General features: G+C 38.4%; 1 protein-coding gene across 1 annotated transcript in view; it reads right to left on the bottom strand.

The window, feature by feature from the left end:
- Positions 1 to 18,243, bottom strand: part of LOC124101587 (broad substrate specificity ATP-binding cassette transporter ABCG2-like) — a 54,979-nt gene that overhangs the window by 26,108 nt on the left and 10,628 nt on the right. The window contains 1 exon segment of the mRNA XM_046457645.1: positions 1,626 to 1,834. Within this exon segment, the coding sequence (XP_046313601.1) occupies positions 1,626 to 1,834 (209 nt within the window).

The following is an 18,243-nucleotide window of genomic DNA, read 5'->3' as shown; positions in this document are numbered from 1 at the left end:
GGGACAAGAGACACAGAAGGATGACAGCAAGACAGGAGTTCTGATCAAGCTGCAAACTTTTATTGTTCACACAGGGGTATTTATATGCTGGGGATGGGGAAGCTCTCTCAGTTGCTGGATGTCTGCACAAGGTGAGATAACCGCAGGATGTTTCAGGAAGATAGGTGGCCGCAGGATGTCTCAGGGAGATAGATGGCTGCAGGGTGTCTCCCAGGCAGGATGTCTCCCAGGGGGCTGTTTCTTGTAAATGTCAGGCTATACTTTGAAGGAGAACTTCCTTCTAGCCCCTGACAACTGTGATTGGATACAGCCATGCTCATTGGTTTAAATACAGTCTAGAGCTGCTTTCATGCTACAATGACAGTTAAGTCCATCAACTATGCTCCACCATTCTTGGTCTCCCCATCCTCTCTCCACCTTTCTCTAGCCCCTTACAAGTCATTCCCCCCTTATTTTCTCCTTTACAGCATGTGCCTGGAGAGCTCTTCCCTCATACTGTAAACCCGCGCCAACTAGACTGTGTCTTATTGTTACCACTTTTCTCTCCTGCCCTCCACCATTACACACAGCACACTGAATCCCAAATACTGAGTACATGACATAAAAGGCACCTAAATAACACCTGTTAGATCTATTACATTTTACTGGATAAAGGTCCACTCTTTGGTATTGTTCTGTTTATGGTCAGAAGAGGTAAATGTCATTCCTGGGGCATAGTCAACCCCCCCCCCCCCACACACACACACAATTTTTATTTTCTCAGTCTCCATGCACCTGGCTCTCCAAAGAAAGGTGAGGGGCTTCTGCTCTGTGTCTGAATATTTCTATCAATCATAGCAAACAATGCAGGGAAACTGCTCTAGTTTTCTGAATCTCACTAGACTACAAGGTTTCCAAGAACAGAGGGCATATCTCTGTCACTAGCATCTTGTACAGCACCAGACATCTACTAGGCAAAGTCTAAAATGTATAAAAGAGGCAGAACACCCTCACTTCTTGAGAAACCAGGATACAGGCTATGCTCCCTTCTCCCCGCCAGGAGAGGTCTGAGTTACTATTTTTTAAATAAAACATGCTTTATGTTTGCCTCGGTGTGCTTCTCTAATGTTATACTTCAACATTTGAGGAAGTGGAACTCATCATTGATAACTCGTGGTATCACAACCTAAAATGTGTCTGTCTCAGAAAGCACATTGGAGTAGTGAAATAAAAACATGTTCTATTTCATTGTTTGGAAAAATTAGGGTTACAATTATATCCCGACAATCAAAAAGCAATAAACTATACCACCAGGCCTTTTTCCAACAAAATACAAGGCTTATCTATGAAAAACCAAATGGCATATTAATTGTTCAGTTTCTCAAAGAAAGATTGATGCCCAGGGTATAACCACTTTTAGGAATGTTTTTTCATTTCAGTTCCTTTCAAAGCTAAACACATACTTAACAAGTGATCCAATCATTTCAGTCCTAGTTTAGCCCCAAAGAAATGAAAGCATTTATCAATATATCTGTATAATCTAAATATTAAAAATAAATATTCATAGCAATTTATTGGTAATAGCCAAAACCTGGAAGTTCACTATAGTTCAATAAAGTGGTCCTTTAAAAAGTTCATGCACATACTTGAGATCTGATAGTTTCTGTTTCTCAGTTGTTTTCTGATTAAACAGAAAGCCTCTCTTCTCTTTTACATAATAACAGATGTTGTGAAAATTTAACACAGGCCCTTTCTGGTCACTGGTGGTCGTCCCAGGTTGGTCATCAGAGTTTCTTTGGGACATGTGGGTTAAAACCAGGTCATTGTTGGAAGACATCTGGAGAATTCTGTATTTCTGTAGAAAAAAAAAGCAATAATAAGTTGATAGTCCAGGTAAATGAGATTTTAAACATCAGATAACAACACACGAACACTGTATGTGTTCTTAGTCACTGGTGTGGTCGATGGTCACTCCACTACCTCAGTCACAGGGGGTAGAGACATGGAGTCAACACACTGACAATGGGAGCTGGTGAGAGCTGGCAGGTGACAACCTCAGTCGACCTCCAGGCACGCTCCTTTATTTTTGGAATGCATACAGCTGTTATAGGGTTCAGGTAGAGCCTGCCTGCCAATCACACTTAAGCAACTTAATATCTACAAACCAGTCATCTTATGCCTAATGTAACCACACTATGAGAAAGCACTAAATATCGATGTCGTGATGAAAGGCGGTTTGGAAGATTCTTTGTCCCTAAGGGAGGGGAACTTTGTGAGTTGGGGGATTTCAAGCCCTGGTAGTCTGGTAGCTTGGCATCGCTGACCACAAGTGCTGAGGATGTGGTTTCACAGATGGAACAGAAAGTTATACCAACAGAACACATTTAATCCAAGCTTGTTTTAAACTGGTCTTTACAATGAACAGACTACAGTAATGTGATAAGAACAAACTTAGAATCTGTAAGGGGAGGCAGATAAAAATTGGAATACCTGCATTCCAGTTAAAGGTCAAATTCCCAAATTATGAGATCTTAATGAGTAAAGAATATGTAAATTATTCAAAACCCATGAAAGAGGAAAAAGGCACCTGAGAGTTAGTCTTGTCTGGCTTAAAGATCATACTATGATACAACTTTAGTTTAGGGACAGCCTATATAATCATTATGCAGCTCCTGTATTTTTTTAATGTTGGAGTTTATAATATTGTTACTATCAAAAGGAGCTTAACCTCTCAGGCAGGGACAGGAGAGATTTCTTTGAATAAATAGTTCAAAATTGTACAACCCTTATTGTTGTGCACTTTCAATCAGCTAAAAAGGTAAACACCAACATTTATCCTTTTGCACTGACATTATTATATTTCTTTAATGGACAAACATGTAAAAATGATGAATTATATTTAACCAATAGTCAAGCAGAATAAGGCTATAAAACAAAATTGAATATTAATGAGTGATGTTATTAAAAACAGGTAGTTAGTGTAGATAGGTAATCGGTCAGATAGACAAAAGGAGTCTGGTTAGTGTTCTGGAAGTTGGAGACCACTCCTGGGAAATTGAAATATTAATGCTTCAAGAGCCTTTAGATTACCTGGCTTACCTGCCTATACTGCCCCTCCCAGAAGACTGTTAAAGAAGCACTTCCTGAGCAGGCAGGAAGCTGCTAATTAATGCTCCTTGGGCTGCCACTCCCTACCTGCCCCAGCACTCCACTTTGGCCCTTTCTCAAGCCCATCTGATTCTCACCTTTTGACCTTCCCAGGAGCATCTACTGGGCCTAGTCGCTGGGAGGAGAGAGATAAAGGGGAAGAGGGCAGGAGAACAAAGGAAACCTAAAAAAAGTGGCAGGACACTCTCATCTCTTGGGATACCAAGACACAAGATATTGCGCACACACACACACACACACACACACACACCCGCCCCCCCAACTCCCATCTCTCTCCCCGGAGTTTGTGTTACAATTTTTTAAATAAAACCTGCTTTCTACACTTGCCTTGGCCACTTCTCTAATGTTCAAACTTTAACATTTGAGGGAGCAGAACTCATCAATAATAACCAGCAGTATCAAAGTTACAAAAGATCCCTTAAAAGGACTTAGAGTCAGACCTGGAGCTGAACTGAGCTTGTTAAGTAGGTTTGAAATTCTAAATGCAATAATTCTAGTTTTCATTTTTTAATGTCAAAGTCATTTATGAAGTACTTTCTCTCTGTCTATGGTGGACTGGCTGCTCCAAACTAATAATCCTCCTGAGAACAGCCAAAGAAGCAGACATAACATGAGGAGTGTGTGAAGAGTTCCCTGATGAGAGCAGCAAAGCCACAGAGACTGGAGGAACCAAAATCCCAGCAAGGAGGGAACAGCACTGGGCAATTCCAGCACCCTTTGCCTTCTCCTCTCTAGGGTTTGAGAGTGCAAACTTCACTCTGGAGCCAGGTACTAAGAAACTGCTAGAAGGATCATCCAGAAGCCCCTAATATATCTTGATAAAATATCTCAGCAGTCTTTCAGCCTTGAAAGATTGTGGCTAGCAAAGGTAAGGATTCTGGAAACCCAAGCTTTTAAGACCCCAGAAACACTGTGGCCTGGGAATATGGGAAAACCCAAAAGAGACAATACTCTGCTTGACCAAGGTAATATGCTCAGACTTTGCTAGAAGAAAGTTAAATCCACATTCAAAAAAAGATATCAACAGCCATCCATGGTGGCACATGCCTGCAATCCCAGTGACTCCGAGGCTGAGGCAGGAGTATTGAAGCAAGAATTAAAGACAGGAAGTTAGTGTAGATGGATGATCAGGTCTGATTGGGAAGATAGAAGCTGGTTTGGGTCAGAGAAGTTGGAGTCTGCCTCTGGGGATTGATATGCTAATGAATCTTGAGCCCTTCCTCCACCTTTACCAAGATAACCTGGCCCAGGAATTATTCCTCCAGGTAGGAGCTGTGAATTAATGCCTCCTGCCTGCTACCTGCCTGGATCACTCCACACTTGGCCATTTGATTCCCAACTTTTGGCTTACCCCAGCCTAGTCACCTACACAGGATGGGGAGAGAAAAGAGGAGAAAGAGGGCAGGAGAACAAAGAAAATATAAAATATATAAAAAGGGTATGACACTCCCACTTCTTGGGATACCAGGACACCAGCTATGACCCCTTCTTCCTGGAGGAGAAGTCTGTGTTACTATTATTTAAATAAAACTTGCATGCTATGCTTGCCTCAGTGTTTCTCTGGGGTTTAATCTTCACATCTGAGAAGTAGAACTCCTGTCACGGATAACCAGCAGTATCAGAATCACAAGTTTAAATCCAGCCTCAGCAACCTAAAAAACCGGGATGTGAATATGGCTTACTTGTTAGGGACCTCAGATTCAATCCCTGTTAACAAAACAAAATAAGATATCATCATCCAAATTTTTTCAACTTATATATTTATTATTATTTTTTTAAATACAGGAAATAGTGGAATGCATTACAATTCTTATTATACATATAGAGCACAATTTTTCAAGTACATGTATGAAGACTTGAATTGGGTGTCAACATACCTTATATACAAACAGAGATAAGAAAAATTGTGGTATATATGTGTATTAAAAATTGTAATGCAAAAAAAAGTACATGTATAATGGCATAAATTGGCATGAACATACTTCATCATCCAAATTTTTAATCTAAAATTTAAAATGACAAGGCATGCCAGAATATAGTAGCTAAAGTTCTAAAAATCAGAACATAAAATAAGAGTCAGAGGTAATGCAGACTAGAGTTATAAAACATAGACATTAGAACCACTGATTAATGTGTTCAGGAAAACATACATTATCACCAAGTAAGTAGTTCTTTAAAAAAATAGTTAAAAAGTCAAATTAGACATAGTGTTGCAAATCACTATACCCAGCTACAGAGGAGACTGAGGTGGGATGGGGGGGGGGGTCAGAAAAGGGCTCTCCAATGAGGCTGTTGAGCAGTCACTGAGGGTGACCATCTGGATGAGCAGTGCAAGTCTATGTAAGATAAAGAGAATGCCAAACCCCAAAATAGTGTGGCCTGGGAAGAGGGAGTGAGGAAGAAGGCATGTACTGGGAAAGGATCATTGATAACATTAATCCTTTCCCAGTACATTCTTTCCCGGTGAAGGGAAAATCCCTAGCAAGGAAGTAATCATCCAGTGACAAAACAATCCCTGGGAAGGAGATATCCATCAAGACTAGAATGGCGGTCTCTGGGAGAAGGCCAAATCATTGATCCTTCCCCAAATAAATCCTTTCCCAGTACAATGGGACCCTAAAGGGAAAGAGATAAGCACTGAACACTGACCCCAGACTTTCCATCTTCCCCAAGTAAAAATATTGCCCAGTAAAAACAAATTTCAAATTCTCACAAACCTGTTTTCTGTGTGCTCAAACTGACACAATCTGTCAATGATTAAGTCATTCTCATTGTAGCATATATAAGCACAGACTCACCCTTTGGCCAGTGGATCATTTTCCATCAGGAAAGTGGGTCCACCAGAGGCATGATTAAAGGTTGTGATTAAAGGTTGTGCTGATCCATGATCCACTATTAGCACAAAATTACTGATCCTTCAGTAAATTTGTGCTAACAGTGTAAGCACTAGTCTAAGGAACCAGCAAAGAGGCCAGAGTGTCTGAAGTCTGAGAGAGGGCAAGAAGACAGGGCATAAGGTCAAAGGAAGGACACCTCAGGCAAATCCTACCATGAACCACAATAAAGAATTTGTTGTGGACTGGGAATGAGACTGAAAGGTACCAGAAAGTTTGGAGTGAAGAAATGACATGATTTAACTGTATTTACAAGAACCACCCTGACTTTTATCAGGGGTGGAGATGGAGCAAGGAGATCACATTAGAGGCTAATGTAACAATCCAAGAGTCAGCATGGGTACACTCTTCTGAACTCTCCTTTGTTGGAAGATCTTGGAAGACTTCTTTATCTCTGTATGTGCTGCCCCTGTGCAACACCACTCAGGTACTCCAAGAACAGAAACAGCACCAGGTTTATCAGACACAACACACCAAGAGCACATCACCTGTAGCACTCTCTCCTGTTCTGCAAGAAAATGGGGGTGCAGGTGGGAAAGGCATAGAACTTTAAGAGGAGGAGAACTTCATTTCCTCAGCAAGGACATAACCAACAGAGGATTTGTGAGGGTTTTTTATGATCTTAACTTGATCCAAACCATCCCAGTACCCTGCCTCACCCAGCCCATGATCAATTTGGGGAATAAAAAGAGTACAATACATAATAATGTTTAACTTTTGGTCCCATGGAATCTAGAGAAAAACTCATGTATTCACTCCTGTGAATCCAAACAAGAGAAGTAGGTATCAAGACTTGGGGGAGTGTGTGTACGAGGGGTAGTCAGGAGGACATCCTGGGAAGTCCTCACCCTTTGTCTCCTCTCATCACCAAGCTGACCCCACCGTACTGGCGCCCTGTTTAGACCTTCTGTGAGAGGGTAAATAAAGTTGGCACCTCTCAGTCATTTCCTCCTCTTTCTTTGTAAGTCTCTTACCTCCCTTGGCTTCAATGGGAGATCATAAGACATGTTCCTTTCTAGAATCTACTTTTTCATCCTTTGGAAAAATTGAAATGGATTACCAAATGCAAGCTGGGCCTAAGATTTAAATTCCAGCTAGATATGTCTTTAACAGCAGCAAGGTTTTTCAGTCAGAAACCTAACAGATGGAACTATGAGCAACAAAGAGCAGGAACTCTGGTTCAGCAGGGTCTCTGACCAAGCCAAGATTTCATTCCCTTCTTGTGAAAACAAATTTATTTAGAGTCCAGGATGGAAGCATCAGGTAGAATAGCAATTCTTCTCTGTATTTATCACCCATTCCTGGCTTAAACAACTAGTACACTACTAATTTTGAATATTATTCACTGTGTCCCGTCTGGCAGGACACATCAACGTGGGCAGCAAACCTAGATGGGGAGGAATGAAGGGACAAGAGACAAGAAATGTGACAGCAAGACAAGGGTCTGATCAAGCTGCAAACTTTTATTGTTCACACAGGGGTATTTATATGCTGGGGATGGGGAAGCTCTCTAATCAGCAATTGCTGGATATGGGTGGTAAAACTGCCAGCTGCAAGATGTCTGATGATCCTGATAACCGCAGGATGTTCCAGGAAGGTAGGTGGCTGCAGGATGCCTCCCAGGCAGGATGTCTCCCAGGGGGCTGTCAGGCTATTCTTTGAAGGAGAATTTCCTTCTAGTCCCTGACACACTGAATATTTTATTTCTGTATGTCAGATAACTGTGTAGCTCAGAATTAGATATCCACTCTTATCAGTCTCCTATCCCTTGTGGAGAATGTTTACTCATCAGTATGGGTTTATTTGGATCATAATACATGAATGACTCTGACTATATAATAATATTAATGTTAATATATGTTAATAATCACAGAAGTGTACTTTAAGTAGGAGAGATGGGTGGTATATGAATAAAATTAGACATTACTGAAAAGCAAAAAGTTATGAGACCAAAAGCATCTAGATTATCAATCTTCCCACTCTGAGTTGAAGTCAGCATTGATTATTTTCAAGAACAGATGAGGTTTTGTAGGTCTATATAACCCACAGATACAGATAGGGAGGCCATTCAGGCTCTTTAATTTTACTAAACATTTCAATCCTAACTTCTCATTTTATAGTATGTGGTTTATACTAACACAATGTAAAGCTCCTCATTGATGCTGTCTTTATCTGCTATCAAATCCATATCAAAAACAGCACAATGTCTGAGTTGACAGATAAAACAATTACCCTCTCCTGACCATTACACAGGGCAGATGTGGAAGGAAATGTCACAACATATACTACTGTACATATGTTCAATTTCTATAGGTCAATCTTATATTTATACACAAAAACACATGTTTTGAAAATTAATGACATTTACAGAGTATTTAAGAAGCAGGAAGATTTATTAGAAGGAATGAAAAACTTGGGACACATTAGTGAAATTTACAAGGTCAAAGGCCAATGAGAAGGCTGTTAACCATTCATAGAATTATAGAACTGTTGTACTAATGTCTGAATATTTGTGTCCCTTGAAAGTTTATATGTTGAAATCTAATGCCTAGTGCAAGCATTAAAACACTGTGATTTTTGGAGGTGGTCAGGCCATCAGGTTGCTGTCCTAGTGAATGACAATAGTGCCATCAAAAAACATTCCAAGGGACTTTCTTATCCCTTCCAGTTTGTGGAAAACACATAAGAGGGGCTCTCTGTAAAGAGACCTCAATGTACACGGAAACTGCTGGCTCTTTGTCTTAGACTTAAAACTTGCTCTCCTCTCACGCTTTATCCCCACATTACTAAAAGCATTTTGTGCTAGAAAAGAAATTTTAAAACTTTTCTAAATGGTGAAAAACATTTTGAAGTAACAAGGTAGTTATCAGAAACAAAGATGGCAGGGATGTTAGAATTATCATAGGGAGTTTTAAAAGTCTGATTAATATGCTAAGATTTCTAATAGATAAATTAAATACATATACACAGGTACAAAAAGACCAAACTATAAACTGCCCACATGAAATTTACTTTAAATATAAAGATGCACATGGCCATGTGGTGGTGCATGCCTGTATTCACAGAGACTTGGGAGGCTAAGGTAGAAAAAAAATCACAATTTCAAGGGCAGTCTCTGAAACTTAAAATAAAAAGAACTGGAGGTGTAGTTCAATGGCAAAAGTAACCCTGGGTCCATTACTGGCACTAAAAAAAAAAAAAAAAAAAATTCTGTTTAGAGGTTAAAAGTAAATACATATACATACAGAAAAAAATATGCCTACACTAATAATACCAAAGAAGAAATAGCTATATTTAACATAGACAGAGCATACATCAATGTAAAGTTATCAGGACAAAAAGAGTATTACATAAAGACAAATGGTCAGTTTTCAAGAAGATGAAACATAATCTGTGTATGGGGTGAAGGTGGGAGTTCATAACCCACTAGAATCAAAGTGTGGAATATGATATGTCAAGAAATTTGTAATGTTTTGAACAACCCACAATAAAAAATTAAAAAAAAAAAAAAAAAAAAAAAAGAAGATGAAACATCCCTTTACATGAATATATCTAACAACAGATTATCAAACTATGTACGGCAAAAATTAGTAGAAATGCATGGAGAAAAAGATGAATCCATGGTGGAAGATTTTAATACTCCTTTGTTAGAAATGGATAGATCTACTGGCATAAAATCAGCACAACCTAGTTCAACTCAGCATTACACCTGTGTGAACTGAACATAAAAACCACAGACTTGTGTTGCATAAAGACAGTTTGCAATCTGTACACTTGGAAAAATGAGAATTCATACCCTATTTGACTCAAATGTATGATATGTCAAGATCATTGTATTGTCTTGAGCAACTAATAAAAACAAACAAACAAACAAACAAAAAACAAACTAAAACAGCCAAATAGTAAGGAAAGATTTGTGATTTTATGAGAAGAAAAAATTTAAGAGAACTAGAAAAAGCAGTAGGTCACATCTTTAAATTTCTTTAAAAAGAAATGGAAAACTACTCTTTGTAATCAATAATAACATTATTACATGTATGTTGTATATCAGAGTTTTAGTGGTGACAGTTTTGATAAAATTGTAGGTGAGAATAATTTTCCATTGGTTTAGAGACTTAAATACTTTTGATGTAATAAAAAATCCTTTGAAATAGATTAAATAATTAATGTTAAATATAAAAAATTGGACTATTGGAGAAAACCCCCATAGTTTTATGTGATCAAAATCAGTGGAATAAATCCATATGAAAAATTTAAAAAAATAATAAAGACAGTTTGGTCAAATGGACTGCATCTATGATTATCCCAAAAGATTATAAGTAGCTGGAAAATCCCTGTTGCCCAAATGACATGGAAGCTGTTATCTTGTTCTGTCAAATGCACTACTCATATGTTTGGGGTGATATTAGTATAAACAACCTATATTGCTGCTAGTCAAAAAAATATAGCATATGAAGTTCTGTATAGTACATAATACTCGATAGCAATGGTATATGATGATGTTCTTGGTTAGATATTTACTATACTATAGCTTTTATTATTACAGAGTCTACTCCTACTTAAAAAATAAAGCAAACAATAAAATATTTAAAAAAAAATAAAGAGAGACAGAGAGAAAGAAAGAAACAGGAGGCCCACCAATCGCTCTATAAAATCTAGGTTTATCTCCAAATAAGGCCCAGCCATTAAACAGTACCATATGTGACCAGAGTCTTAGTGTCCAAGTGTGTGCTGTTACACTTAGGGTAAGGACAGTTACAACTGCAACAAGCTATCTCACAAAGTGCACTTAGAACATGTACTACTGCATGTGTCATGGATAGCACTGAGGGTGTTCTCCATTGCCATTCCCCAGTCCCCTCTGAACCCCCATGTGACACACACACACACAAAAACACTTCCCTAAAAAATAATTGCCATAAAAACAGGCAAGTGGAACAATGGTAGAAATAGAAGACACATAGACAAACCCACTCAGATACAGTAACCTGATCCTTTTGGAAAAAAAAAAAAACATTCCTGGGAGAAAAGACAGCCTTTAAAACAAACAATGCTGGGGAAAAAAGGTTATCTGTATATAGAAGAATGAAAGTAGACCCCTTTCTCTCACCCCATATGGAAATCAACTCAACATGGATCAAAGATCTAGGAATTAGATCAGAAACCATTCAACTCCTAGAAAAAAAATGTAGGTGAACACTCTAGCAATATAAACATAATTACTTTCTCAATAGGACTCTTAAAGCTCAGGAAATAATGCCAAGTGTTAATAAATAGGATGGCATCATTTAAAGATTTTCTGTACAGCAAAGGAAACAAGTATGTGAAGATAGAACCTAGAAAATGGAAGAAATTCTTTGCTAGCTATGCTTCTGACAGAGGAATAATATCCATAATATGTAAAGAACTTCATAAGCTTAGCACCAACAAAAAGAACAAAAGCAAATAACCCAATCAATAAATGAGCAAATGAACTAAACAGATGCTTCGAGAAAGAAGTCATAGAAATAGACAACAAATATATGAAAAACTGTTCAACATTATTAGCAATTAGGGAAATGAAAATTCAACCTACTCTGAGATTTCATCTGATCCCAGTCAGAATGGTAGTTATTTAGGATACAAACAATAATAAATGTTGAAAAAGAGGATGTAGAGAAAACAGAGCACTTTTACACTATTGGAAGGATTGTACAAAAGTACCACCACTATGGAGGTTGCTGAAAAAATTAGAAGTGGAACCCTCATATTTCTAAGCTGAACAACTCCTTAGTATTTATCTTATAGAATTAAAGTCAACATAATACAGTGAAACACACAAAACATGTTTTTAGCAGCCCAATTCATAATAGCCAAGCTAGAGAACCAGGCTAGGTATCCATCAACAGATGAATGAATAAAGAAAACATGGTATATATACAAAATAGAGTTTTATTCAACAATAAAATAAAACTCCTTTTTTTTCTGCCATGTGCAGAAAAAAGGATGAAATTTGAAGCTATTATATTAAACAAAATAGGACAAACTCAGAGGGTGACATGTTTTATCTCATCTGTGGAAAGTAGAGAGGAAAATGAAAAAGAAAGGTGATGGGTAGGGGAGTCTTCTGAAAATGGATGGGAGATCAGTAGAGCAGAGGAAAGAGACCAATGGGAGGGAGGAGGGGAGGGAAAAGGGATATACTAGATAATTATTTTGACCAAATTATATTGTTATATTGTATACATGTATGAACATATAACAGTGAATCCCATCATTATGTCTGAATATAATACACCAAAAATATAGAAAAAAAAATTTAAATTAGAAAAAAAAGTAAATACCAGGTAAAGCTTCTTTAAAGTGTCAGCCTCAGAGGAAATGAATGATCATTCCCTTTCTATTATGTCCTCCAAGATGCAACTTTTTTAAGTGCTGGGGGCCTTTCAGTTCACCTGTATCCATTCCAATGTTCAGGGTTAGGACAATGTTCCACTGAGTGGTGTTTTATTTTCCATTTACCTTTATTACGCTCACTTCAAATGTTTCACGATGCCTAATGACAATAAATGTAGGAACAGGTTTTGCATATGAGTGTGTGTGTGTGTGTGTGTGTTTTGATACACCTTATGGGGAAAAAAAAGTGTTCCCTAAAGGAACCCCCTGAATAATGCCCAGGGCCCTGGAACACATACACTCAATTAACATTTGTTGCTATGAAACTCTGTTTATTAAAAAAGGAGTGAACATTTTTTGAAAAAGGAGTGAACATTCACAATTCTAATATGATATATATATATATCTCATTGTTATACATACACTTTTTTAAAATGATAGATTTAAAATTTAGATTTTTGGTTTGTATTTTTGCAATATTTGAATGTTTTCAGTATTATTTTTAATAAATGTTTTAAATAGATGGCTAAATTTTGAAATTAGCTACTAAAATTAAAGTAGCCACAGAAAAATTCTGAAAGAGAACTCAAGAACTCTGTAGTAAGTTACCTAAACTTGTGAGCAAACTTTATGTCCTAGGGATGAGAAAAAGAGTCGTTTGGACAATTCCTTCAAAACACTAATACTAACAAGTATTTCTTCCACCAGCAGTAGCTCTCATTTCATCTATCATTATTTTTTTTTAATTTTTTATTGTTGGTTGTTCAAAACATTACAAATTTCTTGACATATCATATTCCACACTTTGATTCAAGTGGGTTATGAACTCCCACCTTCACCCCATACACAGATTGCAGAATCACATCAGTTACACATCCATTGATTTACATATTGCCATACTAGTGTCTGTTGTGCTCCACTGCCTTTCCCATCCTCCACCCTCCCCCCTCCCCACCTCTCCCCTCCCATCCCCTCCTCTCTCTCTACCCCCTCCACTGTATAACCCTGAGGGTCTCCTTCCATTTCCATGCAATTTCCCTTCTCTCTCCCTTTCCCTCCCACCTCTCATCCCTGTTTAATGTTAATCTTCTTCTCATGCTCTTCATCCCTACTCTGTTCTTAGTTACTCTCCTTATATCAAAGAAGACATTTGGCATTTGTTTTTTAGGGATTGGCTAGCTTCACTTAGCATAATCTGCTCTAATGCCATCCATTTCCCTGCAAATTCTATGATTTTGTCATTTTTTAATGCAGAGTAATACTCCATTGTGTATAAATGCCACATTTTTTTTATCCATTCATCTATTGAAGGGCATCTAGGTTGGTTCCACAGTCTTGCTATTGTGAATTGTGCTGCTATGAACATCGATGTAGCAGTGTCCCTGTAGCATGCTCTTTTTAGGTCTTTAGGGAATAGACCAAGAAGGGGAATAGCTGGGTCAAATGGTGGTTCCATTCCCAGCTTTCCAAGAAATCTCCATACTGCTTTCCAAATTGGCTGCACCAATCTGCAGTCCCACCAGCAATGTACAAGTGTACCCTTTTCCCCACATCCTCACCCACACTTATTGTTGTTTGACTTCATAATGGCTGCCAATCTTACTGGAGTGAGATGGTATCTTAGGGTGGTTTTGATTTGCATTTCTCTGAGTGCTAGAGATGGTGAGCATTTTTTCATGTACTTGTTGATTGACTGTATGTCCTCCTCTGAGAAGTGTCTGTTCAGGTCCTTGGCCCATTTGTTGATTGGGTTGTTTGTTCTCTTATTGTCTAATTTTTGGAGTTCTTTGTATACTCTGGATATTAGGGCTCTATCTGAAGTGTGAGGAGTAAAGATTTGTTCCCAGGGTGTAGGCTCCCTATTTATCTCTCTTATTGTTTCTTTTGCTGAGAAAAAACTTTTTAGTTTGAGTAAGTCCCATTTGTTGATTCTAGTTATTAACTTTTGTGCTATGGGTGTCCTATTGAGGAATTTGGAGCCTGACCCCACCGAATGTAGATCGTAGCCAACTTTTTCTTCTATCAGATGCCGTGTCTCTGATTTGATATCAAGCTCCTTGATCCATTTTGAATTCACTTTTGTGCATGGCGAGAGAAAGGGATTCAGTTTCATTTTGTTGAATATGGATTTCCAGTTTTCCCAGCACCATTTGTTGAAGATGCTATCCTTCCTCCATTGCATGCTTTTAGCCCCTTTATCAAATATAAGATAGTTAAATGTTATTCACCACATCAATAGACTTAAAAATAAGAACCATATGATCATCTCGATAGATGCGGAAAAAGCATTCGACAAAGTACAGCATCCCTTTATATTCAAAACTCTAGAAAAACTAGGGATAACAGGAACATACCTCAATATTGTAAAAGCAATCTATGCTAAGCCTCAGGCTAGCATCATTCTGAATGGAGAAAAACTGAAGGCATTCCCTCTAAAATCTGGAACAAGACAGGGATAACCTCTCTCACCACTTCTGTTCAACATAGTTCTCAAAACACTGGCCAGAGCAATTAGACAGATGAAAGAAATTAAAGGCATCAAAATAGGAAAGGAAGAACTTAAATTATCACTATTTGCAGATGATATGATTCTATACCTAGCAGACCCAAAAGGCTCTACAAAGAAACTATTAGAGCTAATAAATGAATTCAGCAAAGTGGCAGGACATAAAATCAACACGCATAAATCAAATGCATTCATGTATATCAGCAACAAATCCTCTGAAATGGAAATGAGGACAACCACTCCATTCACAATATCTTCAAAAAAAATAAAATACTTGGGAATCAACCTAACAAAAGAGGTGAAAGACTTATACAATGAAAACTACAGAACCCTAAAGAGAGAAATAGAAGAAGATCTTAGAAGATGGAAAAATATACCCTGTTCATGGATAGGCAGGACTAACATCATCAAAATGGCGATATTACCAAAAGTTCTCTATAGGTTTAATGCAATGCCAATCAAAATCCCAACGGCATTTCTTGTAGAAATAGAGAAAGCAATCATGAAATTCATATGGAAAAATAAAAGACCCAGAATAGCAAAAACAATGCTAAGCAGGAAGTGTGAATCAGGCGGTATAGCGATACCAGACTTCAAACTATACTACAGAGCAATAGTAACAAAAACAGCATGGTACTGGTACCAAAACAGGGGGGTGGACCAATGGTACAGAATAGAGGACACAGAAACCAATCATCTATCATTATTAACTTTCCTTTTCATCACACATTTGGGGACAGGCAAGAGTTTTATCTTAACAGACCTGTGTAGGACTCCCCACCAGACCCAGGATCACTTGCATTGCCACATTATTTTCTGAGGAAACATTCTGAATGGGCAATTTTAATTTCCTACTTTCAAATCAAACTGCCAAGGGTACATCTCAGTCATGTCATTTGAGCAGTGTGCTCTTTTCTAACACCCATCCACCTTTAATGTCACACAAATTTGCTCACTTAATAGTATTCCAACTGACCAAGGACACCAGTCTCAGGACACCTGTGCTCAGAGGCAGAACATTGAAGCACATGGATATAAAGCAGGGATATGGAGGTCCAAAGGCATCAGCTTGATCTTCTAACATGCCCTGAAGCATGAAGTTGCACTCCTCAAGGGCACCAAGCATCAGTGCTGCCCTGGGAATCCTCAAGCACTTTCTCCAGGTCCCCAGACTTTCCCCCGCCTGCTCCTTCCGGCTCCTCCCTCTTCACTAGAGGACTAAGGGCCTCCCCTTCTCTTCTGTGCCCGGGGGACTCAGTCTCCTAGACCCAGGACACTGCCTGCAGCAAAGGCAGAGCCTTTTCAGGGACAGGGACACTCCATCTGCGGGGCTGCCCTGGAGCCAGGCACTCATCATCATCAGCAGCCTGGGAAGGTGCAAGCAGCCTGGGTCAGGGCTGTGGGCAGTGAGCTAGACAGCAAGCAGGCGCCGCCCTGGGGCCAGAATGCCTGAGGCGACCTCTCCCTAGAGATCAGGCTCCTTGGGTCAGGGAGGCGGCAGAAGGCAAAAGGCGTGAGGCAGCCTGGCTGACCTTGATAAGCCAGCTCTGGGAGCACAAGTAGTGGACCTCCACCTTCCTTTCAAACCAAAACCCCAGCCTCTGATACTTTTTCCAAATGAACAGAAGAAATTCTCTCTGGTATCAGTGGATATTTGCTGGACAGATGACACCACATGTGGCTGGATGGGTTTGGCACTGCTATCCTTGCCCCTGAGCAATGGGGACTCTGACACCTAGGCTTTTCCTCTTGCACTTCACAACAGGCAATTTCTGGTCAATGAGTTAGGGACAAAATAGACAGTTGTGCCCCGGGGTCAAATAAATAAGGAATTGAATCTCTGGGGATGGAGGGTTTGAGTGAAAGTATTCCTGTGGACAGTTTAAATATCTTCACAGTGCTGAAATAGTTACTTCTCTGAAATATTTTGACCCCATGGAAACCCTAGAAAGTGACAGGAGAAGGGTTGCTTATCAGGCTCTGTGAGTGAGTACTGCCATTCCAGTATTAAACTTCCTACCTCTACCCTCAGAAAGTAGCACCTTCATTAGAAATTCTTCTATCTGCAGTTTACAAACAAAATTCACAATATCACATTGTTGATCCTGAGAATTATTAATTCTTTGTCTCATTCAGCAAAGTTTCAGGCAAGAAGGGAAGATAACAAATGTCAGAGTACATTCTTCAGAATATTGAAAATACTATATTGTAGACTTTTAAATAAACTTAAGTATATATCCATCATGCACCCAAACATTATCATGAAGTTATTCTTTTGAATTCATTCTGTCAGTTTAAAGATTCTTGAAGACCTATATAGAAATCCATTTTATTCATGTTCCATTTTAAACCAAAGTTAGGATAAATTGTTCATAGCTGGTTTTAATGACTATTATGGTGAAGCCAGATTTAAAATTAGGTAGGCAGTGTAGTTAGGTAAGTTGGGTCTAATATCGAGTGAAATCTAAAATGGAGGCCATGAGAATGAGCAACTCTTGAAATGTTAATGAAGTCCCAAGAAAAGCCCTAGGCCCAAAGTCCATCCCAAAGAAATGTTAATGAACATCCCCAATAGATTTGAAGATAGACCATCCCAAAGAAGTGTTAATGAAGTCCTTCCTGCCCAGATTACTTCTTTGGCCCACCTGTGTCCCACCCCTCGGGCCTTCCCACCTACATTCCATCACTGAAAGAAACTATAAAAAGGGGAAACAACCTCACTTCCATGGATTCCACCTCTTGGGTCCCCTTCTTCCTCCGGGAGAAGTCTTTTCTGCTGTTCTTTAATAAACTTCTAATTTCTACTCTGACCTTGCCTCAACGTGCTTCTCTGGTGTTATTCTTCAACATTGGGGAAGCAAGGACTCATCACCGGTCAACAGCGATAACAATGGTATCAGATGTCTCTAAAAACAGTTCAAAGAAAGTATCTATTTATTATTAAAAAGGGAGAAAGTCAATGTAAAATTGAGATAAAGCATAAATAACAGAAACAGGATATTAGATTGTATATAGCTTTAAGGATGATATAAATAAAAGAAATCGGAGTGCTGAGAATGAAGCTCAATGATAGAGGGATTGCAGCCTACATTTATCCCCTGTACATAAAGAAGTAAATAATTAAATCCAAAACATATACCATATACTGTGTAGAAAGTGGTTGGATGAAAATAGTGAAATATTTATTATGGGTAATAAAATGAATATCTATTTTTTCTTCTATTTTAGTATAATTATTTATAATTGATTTAATGCAAATATACAACTTTTATAATGAAAAAAAATCATTATTTTTAAAGGTAAAATCAATTGATGAAATGA

Source organism: Marmota monax, unplaced genomic scaffold (assembly GCF_021218885.2).
Source record: "Marmota monax isolate L192 unplaced genomic scaffold, Marmota_monax_Labrador192_F-V1.1 WCK01_AAM20220418_F8-fsc00128, whole genome shotgun sequence".
Taxonomy (NCBI): Eukaryota; Metazoa; Chordata; class Mammalia; order Rodentia; family Sciuridae; genus Marmota; species Marmota monax.
The sequence above is the reverse complement of the archived record's forward strand: the minus strand, read 5'-3'. Positions and strand labels throughout refer to the sequence as shown.